Source organism: Cinclus cinclus, chromosome 1, assembly GCF_963662255.1.
Source record: "Cinclus cinclus chromosome 1, bCinCin1.1, whole genome shotgun sequence".
Lineage (NCBI taxonomy): Eukaryota > Metazoa > Chordata > Aves > Passeriformes > Cinclidae > Cinclus > Cinclus cinclus.
Genome location: NC_085046.1, coordinates 51,368,083 through 51,391,774, shown reverse-complemented (window position 1 = coordinate 51,391,774; position 23,692 = coordinate 51,368,083). Strand labels below are relative to the sequence as shown.

Sequence of the window (23,692 nt, the reverse complement as noted above, 5' to 3'; positions counted from 1 at the left end):
GAGAAAAATCAGCCATTTCATTAAAGAAATGTCAATTATTTATTAACATTTTATACTGCATGTGAAGAATCAGAAGGATGTGATCTAAAATGCAGTCAACTTACAGCAGTCACAAACTACACAAACAGATTCAGAAACCAGTCTGAAAAAGATGGCACTGGAAGCCACAGCAGGCTCAGGGCTTCATGGAGTGACACCCACACTAGATGCTGCTGCTACAAGGCAACACATTTTTCCAAGACAAGATAAACAATTCCTCTTCTTTCCCAGAAATGCTAGAAACACACATATTATAATTTTGCACCTAATGAGACAGCTACTAACAATGTCTACAGTGTGGCTTGAAAACTGAACAATATCAAAAGCCAGTTTGAATGACCAGTATTTAAACTCTAGGCGTCCTTTCTGTAAACTTTTGCACCACTAGGAACACTTAAAAATCAAGCACAGTCAAGCAGTTAGAAGTTACATAAGAAAGATGTTCACTGGGATTTCCTTGCTTCCATTACTTTATTTACTCCCACTGGAGCACCTTAAGTACCTGCCCCAAGTTTATCATCTGTTTACATACTTACAAAACCAGGGGAAAACATTCTTGCAGAGAAGATTGAGCTTGAAGAAGCCTTTTGCATCTTCAGGGTTAGAAATTGAAGTAAGTAGCTTGCAGCAGAAATCCTCTAGAGCCCTTTCTACACAATGAGTCATGAGCGCAATGAGAAGAGATTTATCCCCTTACTGAACAACTTGTTCCAAGAAGACGAGAAAATCTGCAGGTTTTCAAAAGTCTAGATTATACTTCTTCTGTTTGGGCCTGCATTTTCTTTTCTGATTTTCATGTACGTATCATTTTACAGATGGATATTCTGTTTTGTGGCCACAAAAGAGACATCTCTATACTTAGCTTTAAGTAGGATGACAAGCCAGGAAAAGTGAATTGTGATACAAAAAAAAAATTATTTAAAGAACAACCACACAGAAGATAAGTCTTCAGGAGAAAGCCAAAACATCTGATTATACCACAATTATTGAAAGGCAAAGTTGATTCTGTAGAGTTACTGAATATGCTTCTTATCCTAGGCTCTGACTGCCTGTGGGGCAGCCACTGAGCAAACCATTTTTACTTTTGGTGAAGGCATGCTTGAGTACCTTAAACATATTAATAGCCCTTACACTGATAAGGTAATATATAATACTTTGCATAGAAACAATGCACTGAGGATCCTGAAAACACCTGGAGCAAGCAGAGGAACAAAATGTATCACTTAATGCTTTTAGGGGGTGTGAGCCCATGTGGCAAGGAATGGAGAAAAGACACAGAACAGCAGACAGCTGCTTGAAGTCTGTTGTCTCTGTATGGCTTAAACTGGGTAAGTCACTGGGAGGCAGAAGGTCTTATTAAACCTTTTGCTGCTAACCTCTGCTGCAGCTTCCCCAAAACACACAGAGAACCAGGGTATTCTAGCACAGTATTAGCATTTCAAAAGGTACCGGCACCTCTTGCCTGGCACAGCACAGCAGCATTAATTAGAGAGACAGCAGAAGACAAATGCACATACAAAATGAGAGCTGGGCTCTATTTGATACTGAGTAACCTCTACCAAAAAGCACCTTCCCTTCAATCAGATAAAATCAAGGGAACATTCTCCCATTTCTATACAATTTAGCTGTACAATGGATGACGCTATATAATTTTCTGGAACGTGTGATTTAGACAACAATGTATTGCAAAGTTTAACAGAAATTCTTTTAAGGTTTGTACTAATCAAAAAGATGAAAGGTAGGCTTAGAGCTCTGAAGGAACTGGTGGAAAACTCTTTAGTATACCAGTGTTTCTGTCTTCAGTGGGCTGGAACATGACACGTGGGTAAAGCTTTTGCAGCTGGCAGAGATCCTACTCACTTTAATCCTTGTTTTGCTCTTCTGACTGTATCACCACTTCTACAGAGTCAAGGTACCAGCGCCGTATTTTAGTTAGCAAAGTCAGCAGGTTTACAGTTATGAATACACACAAGCAGCTCACTCTTTCACAAGATTAAAAGTGTTTCAAACTGCTGTTTTCATGAACACAGCTGCAGTTAAAATGCCTCTGATGAAGCTCTAATTAAAGAATAAAAACACCTTTTATAGTTACTTGACATATGGATGAAATTATGAAACAAAACAAAGCTGTTACTCTCATGTATCAATAAATCTGCCTTCCGATCACAGCCTGATGTATTCAATTGAAATACCTTTTCTACCAGGGTTTTATTTGTTAAACTTTTTATAAGGGATAAAAAATGAGGGACTGACAAAATATGGTCATCTAGGGAAAAATCAGTTCTCTTGACATTTTCTTCTGTAAAATATTTAAACTTCTATACCAAACAGGTAAGCTCATACCTATGCTCTGCATCTTAATAGATGCAAAAGAATGTCTAGTTGACAGTAACTTGCCAGACCTAAACTTTATTTTCACTGCTCATTAGTGAACAAACCTACCTGTAATGAAATACAGTAATGTAAGGAAACCTGCTGCAGTATCACCCTGTCCACTATACAGGCTATCTGCTTTCCCAAATACTCCCAAGTACAAGGAAATGCTATTCTAGCTGTTAAAATTGTCCTTTAGTTTAGCTGCAGTCAGGTTCCTCCTCCTGGAAGTCAACACAGCTTCCAATGTCTCCTGAAAAAAAGTGTGTTTTAGAAGTTAGCTATTACCACCCCCACCACAGGGAAGATCCCTGCAGCTCCCTGGATGGCTAATCTGAAAAGAAGACAGTGTAATTGCACAGCTGCGGTATCCAATGTAAGGGTGGGAAATACTCCTTAAGGGAAAAAAACTCTAAATTTTTCACTGTCCAAAGTACCATGTCAAAACCTGAAGTCCTTCTTGCTTCTCAGAGCTTCCTTCACCACTCATAACTACCAGCTGTCACAGAGATAATCAGAAGATACAATATTTTCCCATCTTCATGTGGAATAATTAATCAGTAGCTAATCAAGCTAAGGTAATGCACAAAAGCAGAGAATTTGGTTTATATTAATTTTTTCACAATTTTTCCCACAGGTGATAAATAATAAAATGATGAAGCAAGCCATAGCCTTTCAGAACTCTCATACCTGTGGGGTGGCTCCTGTGGACACATGGTATTCATTTGACCTACCAAAATTTCACCTTCTGCTTATTAAACTCATTTTACCAAGGAAGTACTGATCCTCAGCTCAACATAAAATGGCATTCATAATCACAGGAGTCTGTGCTGGTTTTTATGTTTGCTACAGACTTGGCAGTCCTACTTCAGGAGGAAGAGCTAACAGCAATTCACAGAATCATAGGATGATGCACTGGATAGAACCTTAACAATCACCTAGTTCCAACCTCACTGCCATGGGAAGGGACACCTTCTACTACATCAGGTTGCTCAAAGTCCCACTCAGACTGGTTTTGAACAATTCAAGGCATGATAAATACATCAAAGCAGCAAAATTCTGCAAGAGGTCAAGTAATCCTGCAAGTAATCCTTCCTTCAGATCACATTCTATTTCTATCACTGTGAGGCCTTAACTACAGCTATCACTAACAAGCACCAGAAATCTGCATGCATGTGCTAAAATCCTCACTAGGTCCCAGTCCTTCAAACCTGCACACGTACAGCCTCCCTGGCACACATAACCAGCATCTCTCCTCTCCAGGGAGAGAGAAGCTCTGTATCAGCTCCATCAGAAACCAGCACAGCTGTATGCAACACAGCTGGTGAACCAGAACACACAAGGAGTCCAATGCAAAACTCAAGCCCAGAAGCAAATTCATCATTACATTCAGAATTGGTAGAACAAAAGAGGATGTACAATTATTTTGTTATATTTTAATACATTCAAAACAGAGCAATTTTCCACATAATCTTTGCTAAGAAAGAAAAAAAAATAACAACCATCAACTAAACACAAACCATACACAAAAAAACCCCCAAAACACAAAAAACCTTCCACAACTGACCTGCAAGCATGACCAAGAGAAATCTAAAGGCACTGTGAAGGGTCTCCAAGGCTACATTGAGAACTTGGTTGACTGAAGTGTATATAAATCTGAGCCAGCTTTAGAACAGCTCAGAGACTGGCAGTAGCTATAATGGCAGTGCTTGTTTCCAGAACATTGCCAGCTTCACATATGAGAGTCTTAACTGTGTTCAAGAAACAAATGTGTGTGCCTGTCCATCTCCCTCCAGCTCATTAGTTAGAATACAGTGCTACAGCGAATTTTCAGCACAGAAAGTAGGTTTGTGCTACTACTGCTATTAAGCTTTTAATACCCAGGCTGTGGCTGGGATCTACCTATCAAGCTCCTACTGCCTGTTACTTAAGCTGGCTGTCCTTATTAATGTTTTATCAAAAGCAAGGAAATCATACTGTGAAGGGAAGGTTTGAAGAGAACCTGAGCCAGTCCTCCCATTTGTATCTGCAGCATTTAGTTTACTGCCACTTAAGAACACAAATGAAAACATTGAGATAACTACCTACCTGACAGATAGGAGATGCAGGCAGGTCAACGTATAGATTTGTGCTTATTTGTAAGTGGCAATCACAGAAATAAACCCCGTGCACTGGATTGAGATATTAGAAACATTACAAACGTACATATGTTCTCAATCGCTCCCCTGCTCAATCCTCTTCTCTTCTCTCCTTTTGTCTATGTGGCCTAAAAGCACTCTCAGACAGAAAATACCTCATTCTTGATAAGCAAGACACATTAAAAAAACACATCCCTGTCTTGTCCTCTGCACAAATAATTTTCTACCAAGAAGAGTGGCTGAAAAAAATTTAATGTCAACTCTGATGCTGTTGGTGTCCTGCTTATTATAAAGAAATGTAACAATACGGCCATATGAACTTCACAATTTATTATGATTAAAAATTATATAACCCTTAACTGCTATTCTACTAAGTTCTATTATTGTCATAATAACTTTCACTTAATCTTTTATTAAATTCCAATGCATTAATTAACTTTTCTTATAGGATGAGAAATAGATCTTAAGGACAAAGATCTGCCTATAAATAATACAAGTGCAAGGATGAGCTGTTATTAAAAGCTAATCCCTTTATATACAGAGATAGTAGTTATTCCTTAGGGAAGACATTCAGAGGTCTAATATCCCTGCTGCTGTTTGCACCACATGCACTACAAGAAGGGAGAGGACAACCCTGAATGGATGCAGCATTGGAAATGCTTTGGCAAAAACTGGACACAAATGACCTGTGAATAAACCACTTTGAATTAGTGTATATTGAGATGCCCTGGGAGTAGCCTGAAGACTACCGCAGGTGACGTGGAGTATAACCATCATTAGCAATGTCATTCAACAGAAGCTGTCATTCAACGGAATGACAGTGTGGCCCATTCCTCCAGTCTAAAATTCACAATTAGATAATTCTTTCCAAACATTTTAATACCAGCAGGACTCAGGTTGGTAAGTTTTTGAAAGATGTGTTATATTAGAAGGATTAGGCCTATCTGCCTGACAATGAGGCAAGAGATACATATTTTACTGGACTGGCAGAAAAACTGCACTAAGGTTACTTTTGCAGCTGTTCTTGAAGAGAAATGGAAAGTCCTCCTGAAGATTAACAGAGAACTCTACCTCATTTTAAACAAAGCCATTGCTTAAATCCTGTTAAATACCTGTTAAGTTCTGACCCAAAACAAACCCGCACCAGCCAGCCACACCACCCAGCCAGCTGGTAATAAATTGGAATTTGGACTTACATGCTGACAAAAAGGCACTAAGTTTTGGACCATTCCCACCTTCAAATTCTGCTCCATGTACTCTAGAAAGTGCAGCACACCCACTTTCTCTAGGTAGTAATGGACCTCAGATGCAGTCCACACAACAGCAGTTTTTGGAGATCCCATCAGAAGTGCTTCTGGCTATGTGGCTCCCTAATTCTATAAAACACCACCTCCCTTACCTATGTCCATAATAGAGAGGGAGGTGGAGAATATTTTCATTCCAAGCCATTGGGTCACAGCCAGGTCCAAGGCCCAAGAAGGGGAGGCTGCAGCATTCACGAGCCAATGCAGCTTTTCCAGAGGTCAAGCTGTAGAATCAAAGGGCCATTTCTTTACAGTTGTACTCCTCGTTGATGTTGGTGCATGGAAGAGCTCCAATGAGGAGTACGCAGGAGCAGTTTTTCCCATTTCTTTCTTCTATAATATGGGAAAACCAGTTTGCAAATGCAGCTTTAAGATGAGAAAATAAAATAACTAAAATTACTTTCTAAATACAGAAGTAAGGAATTAAAGCTACAACCTACTGGTAACTCATGCTTTTGGTCTCAAGATTCCTAGAATATGTTTAGAGATTAAAATAATTAACTCTTCAGAGATAACAGAGTGGAACAAGTCAAAGTGTATGTATGTTGGAATTGGCTAATTTTCAAAGAAGGTTGGGGAAAACAATAAAGAAAAATCTACACTTGGACTGACAACTTGTGTATAGTCCTGTGCCATGATCCAGCCTAATGCACTTGAACAGGCTGAAATATTAAATCCCAGAAGCATGAGAACTAAAAGGGAAATTCTGATGAACTCTTAAACAAGGTCATGAACATGACTGTACTTCTGCTGGCACTACTGAAGGAAGTCAAAACTTGCCACAGCTTTTCCAGTGTGAACATGGCAAAGGAAGCACTTTCCCCTCTGATTAAAATTGTGATCCTGCAGAATGGGGAAGGCATGATACTCCTGATGAAAGCCCTCTTCAGCATACTGGGAATGCTATTAGAGTTCTTGAAACCCCTTATGAGGTGTATTATGATCACATACATGACAGCACTGACTTAATCCCCATTCTGTCATAGGCAAGTTGGAGAATAAAAATTACACTGACACCCAAGGGTATTTTACAATAGAATACGAAATAAAACAATAAATTTGCAGATGATTTTGGCTTTGCCTCATGGTACTCCATTATCCACCAAATATTCCTGGCCTCTCATTCATTACTATTTAATTACAACAGAATACCTTTCTTTCAGACTTAATTAACCTCTGAAATGAGTCTGTGACCTTGGGATACTCCTGCACATTTGCAAGGTGCTGTTGGAATATTGCTCTGCCTGGAAACACTTCCTTTAATGTTGAGATTTAATGAAGTGCACAGGTTCTTACAGAGAACACACAAAATACAAGAACCCTGTATGTGGTCACTTAATGAATAAGAGCTAGAGCATAGAAATTAGAATCATAAATCAATACTAAATTAACATTAAAAGATGCCACAAGAGTATCCCCAGAGAAGAGGGTCATTACAGTAAACATGATCGTGAATGCTCTTCCCAATTACTTTCACTGTGGGGCAGAGAAGAGGGAGTAATGAAATGAGAAGGGATTTGTCCATTTAATTCCTATTTGTTTAAGCCAGCAGAAGCGGAAGTATCCCGCTAAGCCAAATGACAAGCGTAGTACAGTTCCAGCTCCTGTCTTTGTCAGAAAGCCCTGTTCAAGCTGAAACACTGTGACTCTGAATGGAAATCGGAGAGCAGTAACCTTTTCACAAGATGAGAGGCAGAACCACAGCTCTTGCAATTGCTTTCATTGCTTTGCTGCAAAGCTTCAAACGATGGAATAATGTTGGCCCCTTGGTGCCAATCAGAGAAGACTGGTGTTTGGAGAGAAGTTGCTGGTCCAGTAACCCCCTTGCTAGGAATGGTAACTCTTCAAAATGGATTCTTCATCATCCTGAGAATTCCTTCTGAGAGCTAAAAATCACATCAATCCATGCATGCTCCTCAAATAATTCCCTCTTGAACAAAACCATCCCAAAATCACCTTATGCACAGTACTACAATTGAATGCATCAGAAAGAAGAGATATTGACATCCACATCTGTCACTTCATTAATTACAAACATTTGTTGTCTAACCTCAGAGATGATGTTTTAGGAAAAAAAGATTAAAAAAAAAGACACTGAATACTTTAGTGACTCTTTTCAGGTGTCTTTTCAGGGTAGCCTGTCTTTCTCTCACTACTCCAAATACCTTCATGTGCACGATTCCAATCTGATCTGTCGCCAATATTTAACACCCCTGTTTCAGCTTATAAAATTAGAAAACATCAATCCTCCAACAGATACTGCTGGAACTTGCAGAAGAAAATAACAAAGCCTTCCTTTCTTTCTTCCTTTCTTGTTACAGAATAACAGTTGCTCCACTGAGTTATTAGCTAGGTTTATTCCACAGACTTTTCTCCTTTTCAGCTTTAGTATCAAAACCATTTTCATTCCCTTCCCATCTTTTTACTTGTGCCCTGTTTTTCTCCCTCCCTTCCAGTTTTTGCCCTTTTTAGATTATGTCTGTCCCTAACCTGTTTAGGTCCTCCTAACACCAGCGCAAAACCCCTGCTGACAAAGAAACAGAGATATTCAGTGTTCTGTTGCATTGGTGCATAAAGATTCTATGATTCCAAGCCCTTGTAGACTGGCTTCACTTCTGTGCAGAGGGGATGACGACCACAAGCACTGCTCTGGCCCACAGCTGGATGCCTACCACTGAACCATGTCACTGGACTTGTAACACACACCAACTGAAGAAGAAACACATCAGTCAATCAATCAATCAATCACCACTACCCACTCAAAAGCTTAAACCCCAAAAGGACAAAAGCTGACCTAAAAATCCTACCGGTCTCATACAAAATATTTCGAGCTACACCCACATGTTAGTCTCTATTTTATGCTGAAGAAAAAGGGGAAGTCCAAAGGCACAGCTTTTTATCCACTGCCATTGCTACTCCCTCTGTCATAGTTTCATACATCAAGCACTCTAAAAATGTACCTTTTCTAACGTGCTGATCCTTATCAATCTTCTTCACTGGCATCCTTCTAGATCTCTCCATGCCAATGGGTTAATCTAGTCTCAAGCTGCAAATCCCTATATGTCCTTTCACTTAGATAGTCACTCTAATTTATGCAAAACACTTATAATGAATAAATAAAGGGGAAGAGTTATATGTTTTTTTATTACTTCTATTATTTTTTTTATTTGCCAGATAACTTTTACACAGAGATCAAAACACTGGAGAAAATGAAGACCAAACTGCATGCACATGTGTACTCTGTGGTACAAAACATCCTATCTACACATCCCTATTAGTCACATGATGTGAGTATCTTCAACTCCCCAGTTAGCTTATTTTCAATAGAAAGAAACTTATTCCAATTGGAATTCTTAACCACCAGGAAAAGCCAGGCAGTTTAAGAGTTAAGCACTCTGTGTAGGTGAGATATCCCTCAAGAGTTAGACCAAGAATAGACCAAGAATTATTCTTAGATCAAGAATAATGTATTTCTACAGGATTAATTTAATCCTGGATGTTACTGCTCTGACTCTAAATAATCTCAATATTTTGATCACTGCGTATGCAACCTCAAAGTTGCTTCACATACATTAAGCAGCAATAATTTCCAACTACTGCCAATGCTGGAATCAGCAATAGATGCTCAAAAAATATTTACATAGCAAAAAGTTTTTTTGTTTTTTTTTTTTTAAAGCATAAGGGGTAAAAATGGATTATATCCCAGTCTCTGGGAGACGTGGTTACTGACAAAGCAACAGTAGGAGTCTTGCTCTTGTTCCATCCATTTCACAGGCTGTTGGAACAATACCAGGTTGCTGAAAACATTAGATCCAGCTGTGGTGATTTCCCTCCTTGCAATCACCATGGAAAAGGATGCATTATGTTAAACATCAATTGTAATGCAAGAACTCAGGGCAATGCATGGACAGAGTGCAATTGCTCAGGCATTTAGTGCTTAATATCTTAGCAATTAAGTCAATAGGACATCCTGAATTTGTACAAAAGGCGTTCTTGGGTCCCTATTCAACAATCGCAGACTCCATAAAATCTGTGTCCTGCCAATAAAGAAAAATACCTAAGTAACACTAAAATAGAAAACTGGCAAGCTTGCATGGAATCACAGTTCCCCTCATTCACCAGGTTAATTTCAAAATCCTGAAAAAAGCTACAACACAATCTTTACAGGATCTTGTGCCCACCGAGATAGTCAATGGTCAGTCTTGGTTTGTTTCTTCACTCTCTAGAATGAAACATTTGGCTGCATTCAGCTGTATTCTTTCTCAAGTATTATTTGTCTGACCATTTTTATTTTGTAGTCAGTTTAATATTCCTTGGTACTCAGAGGGACAAACAAGGACATTGCTCCAAAACCAATAAAAGGTGAATGCATCTCTTCCTTAGCCCACTTCTGTAACTTCTTTGTACAGTACATACACATGCCTCTATTTGAGCCAAAAAGAACTAGTACAGGGCAAATGTATTTTTATTCTGAATGTTTCCATGTTCAGACTGTATGCTCGCAACATACAGGTATTTTGGTGCATGCTAGAGTTGTCATCCAGCCCTTTATCTACTGCTCTCTTCTCTCATCTCTCTGAAGTTCACTCTTCTAGTCATATCCTTGCAGTGCTAATCTCTTCCTGAGGTACTCATATGTACACAAAGGGCTTACAAAAAGATAAGAAAAATGGAAAATATTCACAAGTAAAGGCACTGCCCACAGCACATAGAAGATGCTCATGCTGGTATCAGAAACCATCTCAGTGCCTTAGTGTATATTTCAGTAGAAACTCCCTATTTCATAGCTCAGTTAATAAGTCAGAGCTGAAGGATGTGCTGATACTGGTCCACGGCTCTGCACAGACAGCAAAACAAGTTCGCAAATAGCCTCTAGACTTGCTCATGTGGAATGTCCCACACAGGTGGAAAAGCATCAAAACACAACCCCAATGGACCTTGATGCATTTCCATTTATTTTAAGACACTGTAACCTTGGATCTAATCTACCTGCTGTATGACAGACATTATTCTGTTCATTTACTTGGGATCAGTGGGCAAGATACTTCTGTACAGCTTATACAATTTCCAACAGTCTTTTGACTATCTTTTAACATTAATGCTGATGTATTTTCATTTTATCTGTTATGAAAAACAGATCTTTCTTCCCTTGCTCAAAAAATCAGAATTCTTTACATTTCTCTATAATGGACATTCACTACATTTTCAGGTATACTGACTAAAACTTTTTTTAAGTCTGTATGCAAGAGACAACAATTGATCTCCTTTTAATTTAGTGTAATTAAAGCATTACGAGATTTTTTTCCCCCACTATTTTGCAAAAATGGAGCCCAGGCTGTTACATAGATGAGGCCAGTAGTATGGTAGATGGAGAGGAGTGTGCATACCTGTGAGTGTGATTTTTGTATGAACTATATGTTGAAGGAGATTTGAGTTTCTCTGAATATAAGTATATCCAAAAGCAGCTTTGGAAGTACCATTGTACACATCATCCACATGCTTCAGAAAGTTATTCCTGGTAGCAGAACAAAACTGATTCTCAGACAACCCAGAGCTCCATTTTTTTTTAACAAGGATTAACCTTCCTGTCTTAAATTATGGAATTTGCCAGGCTGACTGGCAACCTTATCTAGTCCAATTTTCAATCAACCAGCAAATAATTGATGCTCAACACCTCATGTGGATGGCTTTGCAACTGGTTCTGCAGTTTTTGCTCTGTAGTTTATCATTGTCAGAAGAGGCACAGGGTATTAATCTGTTGACTCTAAAACATAATTTTTTAAAATATTCTCAGTTATCAACTATAACAAGTAGCCTTGATCGTAGTTTTAGAACACAATTCCTTGACAGCATTTTCTGTGAAAACAACTGTGGCACAAAGCATTTTCAAATGAAAAGATGAAAAGAGTCCATTTGTAAAATGAAACCACTCTTGGAATACATTTGGATATAAAAACAAATCTTACCAGAACAACTAGGAAAAGTAGTTTAAAGATGAATGGATTTATATTCTCAAGTTATACTTCTCATCATATTCTACAATCCATAAAGTCCCCCCTCCCACCCCCCCATTTGCAAGCTTCTGGCTTCACTAACACCAAATTTAAACAGTTTTAAAGAATACAGTAATCTGTTCTGAAAAAGAAGTGTCCATTTGAATGCAAATTGTTAAAAATCAGAACTTCTGGCTTTCACACAGTTATAAAAAGAGAGCAGAGTCTACTGAAAAAAAGAGAACAGGAAAGAAAACCAAGCAAAAAAACACCCAGAATATGTTTATGCTCCAACAATCACTAATAAGTTTACTTAAAGAACATTTTAGAGACAGCAAAAACTAATCTGAATAATTTATCTATGGGTATTTTTTTGTGTTCAGTCCCATTAAGCAATATACTGTGATTTGAAGTCAGCTGCAAGGGACTATACCTGCTCTTCCCAAGAATTTTTCCATGATATGGAAAAAAGAAAACCAAAAAACAAAAAAGAGAATGGGTGTTAGAGCACTAGTAATTCCTCCCTAAATGTCTGAAGTGTAACAGTGCAGGTTAGTCCACCTAATTTATTAACATGCATTCATTTTATCAACATGCATGCATTGATAGCACATGGATTTCTGTGCTCCCTAATTGAATACTGCTCTTGGCATTCTTCTCAGGTCTTAACAGAGCTTCTTTAAAATCTAAGATCATTCTTGCCATGTTCAATATAAAATCTGTACTTTAAACTTTAAATGACAATCACTATTGCAGCAAAGACCCAGTTTGATTTGAGGCTTGTAAGAAGTTTCTAGTTTTGCTTTGTTTCAAGAATAGAAAACTCCCAGTCCCCAGACTACCCCAAACATCTATAGAAAGCATTGCTCCATAAAAACAAGCACTGCTGGCTTAATCCTTAATTTCTATTGATAGTCAGAGATGCAAAGGAAACAAAGGCATACATTTCAGCCTAACACTACACATAAAGACAGCATCTCCTGGATCCTAAGAATTACTCCTAGGCACAACAGACCAAACCACAATAAAGTGCTGAGTACTCTTTAGCTAGCTCAGAAGTCTTTTTGAAGCTGCTTGTTCCAGATGTGACTCAATGCACAGGTATTTTATCACTGCAAAGTCCTAATCTCTAGCATTGGGGTGGCCATAAATGATTTTTACCATGTCATAAAGCCAGAAATCACCCAGATGGCAATGACATTCCTCTACTTACAGTACACTAGGGGCAGAGATACAGCTGTTTGAAGAATAAGATGAAGCAGTACAAACCTTCTGATTGAAAGACCTGGGATTAATTGAAAGTGTCCCTTTATTCTCCTTTCCCTCCTTTTCTTAGCCTTTTTTTCCCCCCCTAGAACTACTGTTCTGGACAAATCGTGACCCTTTGATTTCCTGGTTAGCAATTTAAACTTGGTTTATGGTGTTCTTACTAGGACAGAGCAGTTTTATGGGCAAAGCACCTCACTTGCAGCCAGGAGACATTGTTGCTAAAGTCGAATTGCTCCTCTGTTTTGTATTTGCTCATCATTCCTTCTCCCCAGACTTTTGTCTTGGTCCTTCTTATCTTCTCCTAAGCAAGATCAGGAGTTTCAGTCACATCAATAAACACTTAGTGATTGTTGATGTGACTGAAACAGGGTCCTAATGCCATCTTTGAATATCCTGATGTATACAAAAAAAAAAGAAAAGAAAAGAAATGGATTTATGCCAAAGTTTGAAGATCCCTGGAGCACTCATGGAGATCAAGTCTGCTTCCACCTAGGACCTACTATTCATTATTAAATAATGATCTCATGAGGTATGATACCTGGCCCTTTGATAGGCTCATCTTTTAACATGGAAATGTCAGAAACTCTGATGAGATCATGTGAGAGAGACCATTTTATTTATTCTTGGGAACTATTTTCCTGCATTTTAAAGGTGACTGAGAATGTGAGAAAATTTTGAAACTCACTGCCTTAATTTGAGCAAATTAATAAAGGAACAAAATAAAAGCCTTGGTTCCCAGTTCTCCATTTTAACCTGTAGACAATACCCTCACCCCTGCTCTGCACAAAACCTGATACATCCACATCTTCCTCTTGAGAATCATACACAGAGCTTCTGCACGGACTGCTTTTTCTCTTCTATTCTTCTCTTGTAAAGAAAGCATGGTCCTGTGGTAAGGCAGTAACTTGCTTCCAATGTCTCCTGACATAAAAGAAACAAGGATTCATACATCCACATACACACATCTACCTCAGGGATTAAAAGCCAGCCATTTCACAGCTTCTGTAAGGGCATGATCTAAATTTAAGGGGCCACAACAACTGGCAGCCATCACTTCTAGTTATAAATATTACTAATGATTCTACAATTACCATCTTGCCTAGCAAAAGCAATAGAAATTCAATGTGAAGAGTAATTCAATTTCACCTGGATACTACTAATATTTTTAAGACCGTAAGTTTTATTATTATCTGCCATTTGATTTTCAGTTTGAAAGAATGATAAAAAGCCACCAAAACATTAGCCCATTTTATGTTATGGTTTATGTAGTAAGCACACTTAGAAGCACCTCCAAGGAAACCCAGTTGCTGGTGTCTCTCTCAAAATATATCTCCACTCCTTGTGATATGCAAAAGAATACTTCTGCCCCTCCTAAAATGCTCAAGTGAATCTGAACTAATGGTTGTGTAACTCCCAGATTTTTCCTTTATAGCATATGATGACTAAGTGAATAGAAATAACTCCTTTACTCCAGAAGAATACGTACTCCTTATACAGCTGTTTAATATGAAGATGAACCTAGCAGTAAAAAAAAATATAGACCAATGATATACAACTCTCATAATTTCTTTAAGCATTTGATTCAGACACCAAATAAGTTTGATATGCCTAGTGATGTTACTGCCCTAATACTTTCAGGAAACCCCTTTTAATACAGGAAGCTAATTTTGCTTTAAATTGAGGACTGTAACTACGCATATTTCATGATATTCATGCCTTGCTACCTCAACTCTTCACTGTTTCTGAAACAAATCTTGACTTACCAGTGCACAACTACTAGAATATAAATATATTTGAAAATGCAATTGAGTGAAAGTAATTAAATTGAAGATGTAAATGAAAAAAAGCAAAAATTACATGATCATGAGGTATCTTGAGAACTTCTCATCTGAAGCAAACACATTATGTAACTTCAAATAGTTTCATCTTCCCAAACACTGAGAGATTAATTTCTTTGGGTTCTTTAAATTGGTTGGTGCCTGGCTGTTTTCTAAAAATTTAAAAATTAATCCTAAATCAGGTATTTCCTAATGGAGGAAACTGTGGATAGGAAGGCTTTTTTCTGAACACTCCTGCAGAATTTATAAGGATAAATGCTAGATTCTAATTTTGATCTTTAAACACTGCTATAGTTTTTAGGTCAGGCAAAGATGTCTGAAGTAAAAGATCTCCTTTAAGCCATTTGACAACTAAAGCACTGCCTCAGCTTTCAACTTGCTTGGCTTTTGGACTGTAATCCCCCAATCAAAGAACTCTTCACCACTAGCAGCAAAGGTTCTGGCTTTGACACCTCAGTTTCAGAGACTATATTTTTTTTAAACAATACTAAAACATATTCTCGTATCAACATGAATAAAGTAAAAACTTCACAAGTATAACTATCTCACATCCTCCCCAAATCATACAACAAATAGATTTAAAGACAAGAAATTATCATTATACTCTTCATGTCTAACTCTATAATCGGATAACCTCATTCAGTGTTTTCTGCATCAGTGCCCTAAATTTTGCCTGAATATATGATGTCTTAAAAACAATACTCAGTTTAATCTGAAGTGTTCAAGCAAAGAATTAGTCTCAGCTGTACATTAAGTTATGTAAATGGCTAATTACCTCCATAAGTACCCTATTTCTAATCCAATATGGAACACAGCAAAATATGTATCAATTTCTCAGTCTAATAATCTTATTAGGGACCCACTTCCCATGAGTAGGTTATTCAGGAAAAAAGACAGACGATCTCATTTTACAGATGGGTTTTGCTAGTTGTTGTGCAGATGTTTCTCTTTTGATTGTCTTGACAATGGAGGCACTGGTTCTCAGATTAGTCAAATTCAGTGTAAGCTATAAATAGCCAATTAAACTAGCCAAGCCACTACTAACATTTACTAATTGCTTAAATGCACACATGAAACTATCCAAATACACAGACACTGATTTCATCTTTCCACTTTTCATGCAGGCAAATATATGATGATGAACTACCTTTCCTCATGCAAGTTACATCGGCTTAGTTTTCCTCTTCAAAAGTTAAACTTTTGTTTAGCTTTCAAACTTTGATCAAAATAAAACCCTGAAAAATGCACACTGCTTGGGAGAAAAACACTGACATCTGTGTACAGTTGCAGAGCTACAATCTTGTTGGGATCACAGAAATATGACTGAGTGTTGAAATGAGGGGATGAAGGCTTTTCAGGAAGAACAGGATATGAAGGCGGGAAGAAGAGTTGCCCTTTCTTTAAGAGAGATGCTGGAGTACTGTACAGAGCTCTGCCTGGGGATGGATGAAGTTCGGCAAGATAAAGCTGAAGTGGAATTGCATCATGACAGGGATTTCAAAGATATAAGTTGATTGCAAAAAGATATATTGAGGTGTGCATTTTAAATTAAGCAGCTGCATCAACTGGAAATGTCTACAAAATTTGTTCCAAATTTTTAAAAACTCCCGTAGAGCTTCCTGAAGCTGCCTGCATTTACGGCCAGTTCAGAGAAGAATTGTATAGTAGCAGCTGCATTTTCTTGCATTACCTGAGTTCACCTCATTTATGCTTAATATGTAGAAAATACTACCATTTTCCAGTTTTACTGCTACTCTTCTATTTTATACACTTCACAGGGAGAAACTGAAAGGGTAGTGAAAGTGATGCTCTCTGTGACTGTAGGCAAGCCAACTTAGTGTCACACAGTAAGTCTAAAATACTAACTACAACTCCAGAAACACAGTATTTTTCGTAACTGGTTTATCATTCCTCTTGTAGAGCTCATGTTTCCCTCTTTAACCTGATGCTCTTAACACTGCAAAACCTGAGTACACAATGGTTTGACATCTCTCTGGGAAACAGAATCTGAGACACAAGTAGTAATGATTTGTTTTAAAGGTTCCAGTGCAATGATAGTTTACAATGCATTTTCACCTTTGTATGCACCAAAGCCAGTGACACCCAGGTTAATCAATGTCTTGAGATTTAATCAGAAAGTGTTGAGAAACAAGTTCTACAGTGTGATACAGATAAACAACAGCCTAATGCTGAAGTGGAAAGCAGTGCTTCACAATGATTCAAGAAAATTCAAAATTAGATAGGCAAGGCAGAGAGAACAAGGCAGAGGAAAAACTCATAAGGATCAGGGACTCACCTTTAACTCCGATTAGTAGCAAATGTTTAGCAATCAAAAATGGTTTAGTAGCAATCCTTATTTTTAAGGAGGAACTGGTGTTAATAGTCTAAGGAAAATAACCTTTCTGAACTATACAGTCAGGGAGAGAAAAGCTCCAGCATTCAGTCTTTGTTCACTCCTCCATTTCCCATGTCCCCAGCACTGACAACTCTCAAGAACCAGCCTCTTTAAGGGAAATTATCCTACCCTTTTGGTCACTCTTCTTAGCCCTCATGCTCTAGAGGCAATTCGTTTTAACGTATCATTGAAAAAACCTGGCATGGCTTCTCCTTGCTAGCACTTACAAAAATGAAGGTTTTCTTGGACTGGTTTGTTTTTAAACAAAAATAATTGCAACTCAGATTTTCTGAGAATATGGGAAAACCAACCAAACACCATAAAAATAACACCACAAACACAGAGGAAGACAGATAACATCTTACATATGTTAACCTCATGACATAGTCTCACTGCTATGTCAGCCTGTGCAGTGCTACAGAGAGGAAGGTGTGAACTTCCTTTGCTTGATGGGTCTAGCACAAAAGCAAGACAAGATATCAGTGGAGAAAACAGGAAATGGAGGTGCTTGAATCACCTTTTGCTGCTTTTCATCTACCAGCATAGGCCAACATAAAGAAAAGCAAGTTAAAGAATTGTTCAGCACTGAGGAAGATCTACAGCAACCATGGTAGCAGCAAAAATAGGCTTAAGAGGGAATACCTCAATTAAGCACAACCATCCAAAGACACAACCAGTAGAAAGACTATGCATCATGCCTCTGCACCCCTTCTGGGGTATTGACACAATCAAATACCTCTATAAAGTGCCTGAATGCAAACACACCCAGTGTGGGAAACAAATAGGAGGAAGTAGAGATCTGTGGGCATTCACAGATCCCAGTGTGATTATGGAGATGTAGTGGGATAGCTCCTGTGGCTGGAATGTTGTCATGAAAGGCTAGAAGCTATTTAGGAGAGATAGATTGGGAAAGCGTGGTAGTGGATTTGCTCTCTATGAGTGAGGCAACAACTTGGAGTGTATTGAGCTCTGTCTTGGTGATGATGACGAGTGAGATGTGGGCTAATGGGTTTGGATAAAATGACAGATTGGTAAGGGTGGTGCTGTTGTGGGTGTTTGCTACAGGTTTCCTGGGCAGGAGGAGGAGGTTGACAAGGCCTTCTACAGGCAGCTCGAAGCAGCCTCAAAGTCACAGGTGCTGGTTCTTGAGAGGGATTTTAACTACCCTGACATGTGCTGGAGAAACAACACAATGAAGAACAAACCATCCAGAAGGTTCCTGGATAGCCTTGATAACGACTTCCTGACACAAGAAGTGGATGACCTCACAATGGTGTGCTGCTTGATCTCATACTAATAAACAGAGAAGGCCTTTTTGGAGATGTGAATGATGGGCACAGCTTTGGCTGTAGTGACCATGAGACTGTGGAGATCAGTATGGGGAAGGAGGAAGCAGGGCAGTAAGACTGTACTCATGACCTCCAGAAGAGCTAATTTTAGCCTCTTCAGGAAGCTTCTTGGAAGAATCCCATGGGAATGAGGCCTGCAGGAAATAGAGGTCCAAGACAGCTGGTTGATATTCAAGGATCACTTCCTTCAGTCCCAAGAATGTTGCATCCAAATGAGAAAGAAATCAGACCAAGGGGAAAGAAGCCTGTGGATGATCAAGGAACTCCTGTCATTACTTGAGTGTAAGCAGGAAATACACAGGAAACAGAAGCAGTGTCAGGACACTTGGAATGAATACAGAGAGGTTGTCGCAGTAAGTATAAATGAGATGAGGATGGTCAAGACCCATCTGGAATTAAAGCTGGCCAAGGTTGTCAAGGACAACAAGAAGGGCTCATTCAACCCACTGGGGTCCCTTCCAGCTTTACGCATTCTTTGATTCTGTAATATGAACTTACCTACAAAACAAGATATCAGTACAACAGCAGCATACTGCAAGCTGTTCTTTTTCCAAAATATTATCACTAATTCCCATTCTAAAGGATTCTTCATAAAATTTAGTGTCACTGAAAAGCAAGCTCAGAATATCAATCAAATTATTTATTTATATTTCTTGCATATTACAATCTCTCTAAAATTAAAGGAGTATTGTTTTTTAGGTTCTGATACAACACAATTAGATATCAGGGTTTGAATAAAGTATAGTTTTAAAAGGTTAAGACAGCATTAAAAAATGATTAGTGTATCAGTAGAGTCTGAGCATACAGCTCTTTAATAACAATGGACAGGAAATTTAAAGAAAAAGACTTCAGAGAAGTGAATATTCTTTCCAGCAGAATGATTTCTTTAAAGACAAAAATCCAAATCATGCACATCTTCTTTTTTTGTTTCAAAAGAACTAGTTTGAAGGTAAAATATACCTACCCAAAGCAATTGAGTTGAAAAGAAGAAAAACAGATGAAAAGAATACTCTAAGGGCCACGTATGTAAGACTGAAATAACTATAAAGTCAAAGTATAATCATCCATTTTCCCCTGAATTATATTTATTTAACAGCAACATAAAGGTGTGCAGAACAAATGAATGGGTTACCAGAGGAGGTAAAGCAAAAGCTCTCAAATGTTGTTCTTTGGAGAGCATCACCATTATCAAAGAGAATTGTTTGCTACAATTCAGTCTTGAATTTAAACAGATACCTGCTTAAGTTTTCCATTGCTCTGTGACCAATGGAAAGGAGAAATACTTGATTTCTCCTGCTAGAAAAGCAGAAATTAAATATTATAAAACATAGTTTACAACAGTAATGCTTCCCGGACTCCAGTCTAGGTTTCAGCAGTAGTAGAACTTTATCTAAACTTCTCACAGGTGACAAAGGAAGGAATTTTTACTTTAATTTTTACTTTTGCACTACAGTTTTCCTCTCTAACTCTTGTCTTTATTCTGAAGAAGAGGAGGAAACTGAGCTTCCTCATGTTTCCATCATACACTTTCCATGAGATGAAAAGCAAACTATGTGTCAGATTTTGCTGTATGAATAAAACTGTTCATAACCATGTAAGTTCTATCAGATGCCATTCTCATTCCTTTGCTCCAAGAGTCAGTTTATCAATTTGCTTTTATGAACTACTTATTTATGAACTCTTGCACAAAAAACCTGAAAATCCTAAAGACAAGCAAAAAGACTCCTTAGTAAGCTAAGTTTGCACAATGTTCCATGGTTCAACTAGAGAGATAAGAAATTACTTGAATGCAGTATTCTGTACTACAACACCAGCTCAACACTTCTGGTGAAGAAACCTGGGATGTTTTACAATTTCAAATGCCATTGCAGAAAACAAGAATATATTCTTTCAGTCATATTTCCTCACCTAGTGTACACATTTACAGATAGTCTCTGTACTTGCCTTTGGTCATTTATAATGCCCTGATGCTAACTTACAAATAATCTTAAAATAAGACTTCTTATTTTATAACCCATCTCACTTCACTAAGTAAGCAGATTTCCTCTAAGACCTCACATGAAAAATGAAGAGGCAACACCTTATTTCAGCCTGTGGTGACAGGAGTCAGATGTTCCTCTAGGCAACCCTAGCTAGGGGCACAGCAAATTTTTTGAGAGGCCTAACTCTGACAGATGCACAAAATAAGACAGACTGAGAGAAGAGATTTCAAGAGGAAAATAGACCAGTGGGCTTCAGGGAAAATGTTGTTTCAGGCTACCTCTGTTTGTAGCTGGGAATAAAAATTTAAGATAATGTGGAGAAAGTATTATACTACCTGCCACAGATCATTAAAGTACCATGCACAAAGCAAGCAGCTATTTAAGTAACTGAAAAGATCCTGCTCCTCCACATTTTGCTTTCATTGAGAAAAGATTATTTCAATGACTTCAAGTGTATTGCTCATATACCTTTCCTGGCTCCCTTCTGTCATGTGGTAGAGACGATTGGCACCTCCATCAGCACAAGCTCTCAGGGAAGCTGCAAGTGAAGAAAGAGAACATCAGTGCATTATAAATAAAAAACCACAACCAGTTGACAGTGCTGTGTAAACTTAATTGTTCACAGTGGCATACGGAATAAGCTTGAGATATTGTATGGCTTTTAGCTTTCTGTACTTGACTGCTTTCCCTGTTTCTCTAATTAGAAATTTGAAGTGTTTTTATCAGACTATTGCCAATCATCATCTGACTGTGCCAGTGTACTTGCAAATAGCTTATTTATATCACTCTGAACCTGCTGCCCAGCCATCTTAAACTACAAGACAGGTAAGTATTAAAATCCTGAAAAGGCCCACCCTCCATCTATGGATGGATCCTCCACCTGGTCACAAGTGGGAACTTTCACTGTAAACACAACCATCTTCTCGTGCAGGCAGAAAATTCCCTATGGTGGCTCTACAGCAGCCTCCATAACAACTGGGAAAGAAAAATAACCAAGACTTAATCATGACAATACCCTTTCTCTCTTTTTTTTTCTCCTCCTATGACACAAAAATGGTAACTTTATTATAATTCCTATATTGTTCCACAGACTGTTTGAACCTTCTGATATAAAGTAGGTATTTTAGGTCTTAGCTTTAAATCTTAGATTATCCTGGTACAAAACCACAATAATTTTCAGCCCTTCCACCTAACTTGGGGACCACAAAGGGCATGTGTCACTAATTCCAGTTGATTTAAATAAGCAGAGACATGCTGTTCTCTTGTGATCCTTTTATTTAAGGACTTAAGCCAGAGAAATGAGACAAGGCTAACACTACTATTACAAAATGAAACATAAACTGGTATATTTTATTAATAAGCTTCCCTATTAATCATCATTTAACCAACACACAGCTCTTTGATGAGGTTTTAAAAACCTGATAAGCTATTAAAGACTGAAAATGACCATCTTGTCTTAGCAGTTTTTATCAGTTTTGCTCTGAGATGAGCAAGTTTGATAACTATAGCACACGAGATAAAAGAAGCTGTTGCTTCCACATTGGAGCAGAGTGTCTCTTCCAGGGAAAGAAAATGATTGGGTATCCTGAAAGGGCTGAAAGTCACAGGGCCAGGGGGGAAAAAGAGGAGAGACAAGTAAATAAAGGTACAAACACTCAGATCAGACACTTCTTGCCATTGAGAATCCAATTTTCAGTTAAAGCCGCTTTCCTTTGCTGTACATTTCCTTTCCTTTTATTTTTCAGTCAGTACCACCCCTCAGCAAAGATACAAACCTGTATCTTTCCTTTTGGTGTACATTAGATGGGCAATCCACCTCTTCCCCTACTTAGGCAGCCTATACAAATAGGGACAACAGAGTTCACCTCCATAGCTGCCCTCATCTTGAAGTCATTCTTTCTTATGTGGGGACTCAACTCCCACAGGGAGTGTTTGTAAATTAGTATCTACTGTGCAGTAGCATGTGACCTTGGATGAGGATTTTTTTGGGGGTGGATGAAGTGGGAAAGAAGGAAGCAGGACAACACAAAAGCTACCAGTTAATCACAGGTAACTTGGGTACCTCAGCTTTTTCCTTCAGACTGAAGCCCCGAGCAGAGCAGGAGAACAAGCAATGTACTCCTCTGTACTGTTTCTCTCAGCGCTTCTGCTCCTGCTCTCTCCAGTACCCATTATGGCAAGCACTACTGCCCTCAGCCTTCTTGTACACACATGCTCTGTCTCCTTACACCACTTTACCCATTCCTTACAGCCTCCACCCAAACCCATATATTAACATGCCAAGGTCAAGCAGATTTAATCCTGGGAAATTTTATTAGGTGAAGTAATTTCTAGATTATTCTAGAAGCTTGCCAGCCACTTAGCATGGAGATTCACTACTTCAGGCAAGTGCCTCATCCAGTCTGATGAATACAACATCACAAGGACAACACTTTTTGCCTGTTGTGTTTGAGGAAGATTTTACCTTCTCCTTTCACTTGAGGTTACAGCTGAAAATGGATTTATATAATTCCTTTCACCTGGATATATCTGTCATCTCAGGGAGTTCAGCTCACACAGAACATAGTAATAGCCCATTGCAAGAAGAGTGTGTAATACCTGTCCTTAAGTCAGCTATCCTGTCCACTGGCTTATTTAGCTAATAGAAGGCATCTAAGCAAGGCTTAGGATCTAATATGTACATATACGACCCACCTAAAGTATGTTTCCCAGGCACTCCCAGACAGTCACAGCTTTTTTCTTCTGAGAACAGTGAGTTTTCCATCTATTTGCCCACATTAAAATAAAATAAGTAGCTTATAACTTCTGGAAAAAAAAATGAGGTGAGATACATAAAAAAGAGATTGAAATCTATTCTCAGTCTCAATTATTTTAACACAGGCAGAGCCTTCCTTAACTATTGCATATTCTCTCAATGGACTTACCACAAGTGAAGCCTGGCCCAAGATCTCTTTATCTAATCTTACAATTTTAAAACAACATGACCAAAAAAAACCAAACCAAACAAAGCAG

General features: G+C 38.3%; 1 protein-coding gene across 1 annotated transcript in view; it reads right to left on the bottom strand.

The window, feature by feature from the left end:
* TPK1 (thiamin pyrophosphokinase 1) overlaps positions 1-23,692 on the bottom strand; it is a 242,577-nt gene that overhangs the window by 162,566 nt on the left and 56,319 nt on the right. The window contains exon 3 of the mRNA XM_062506248.1: positions 21,149-21,218. Coding sequence (XP_062362232.1) covers positions 21,149-21,218 — 70 coding nt within the window. The remainder of the gene's footprint in view (positions 1-21,148; positions 21,219-23,692) is intronic.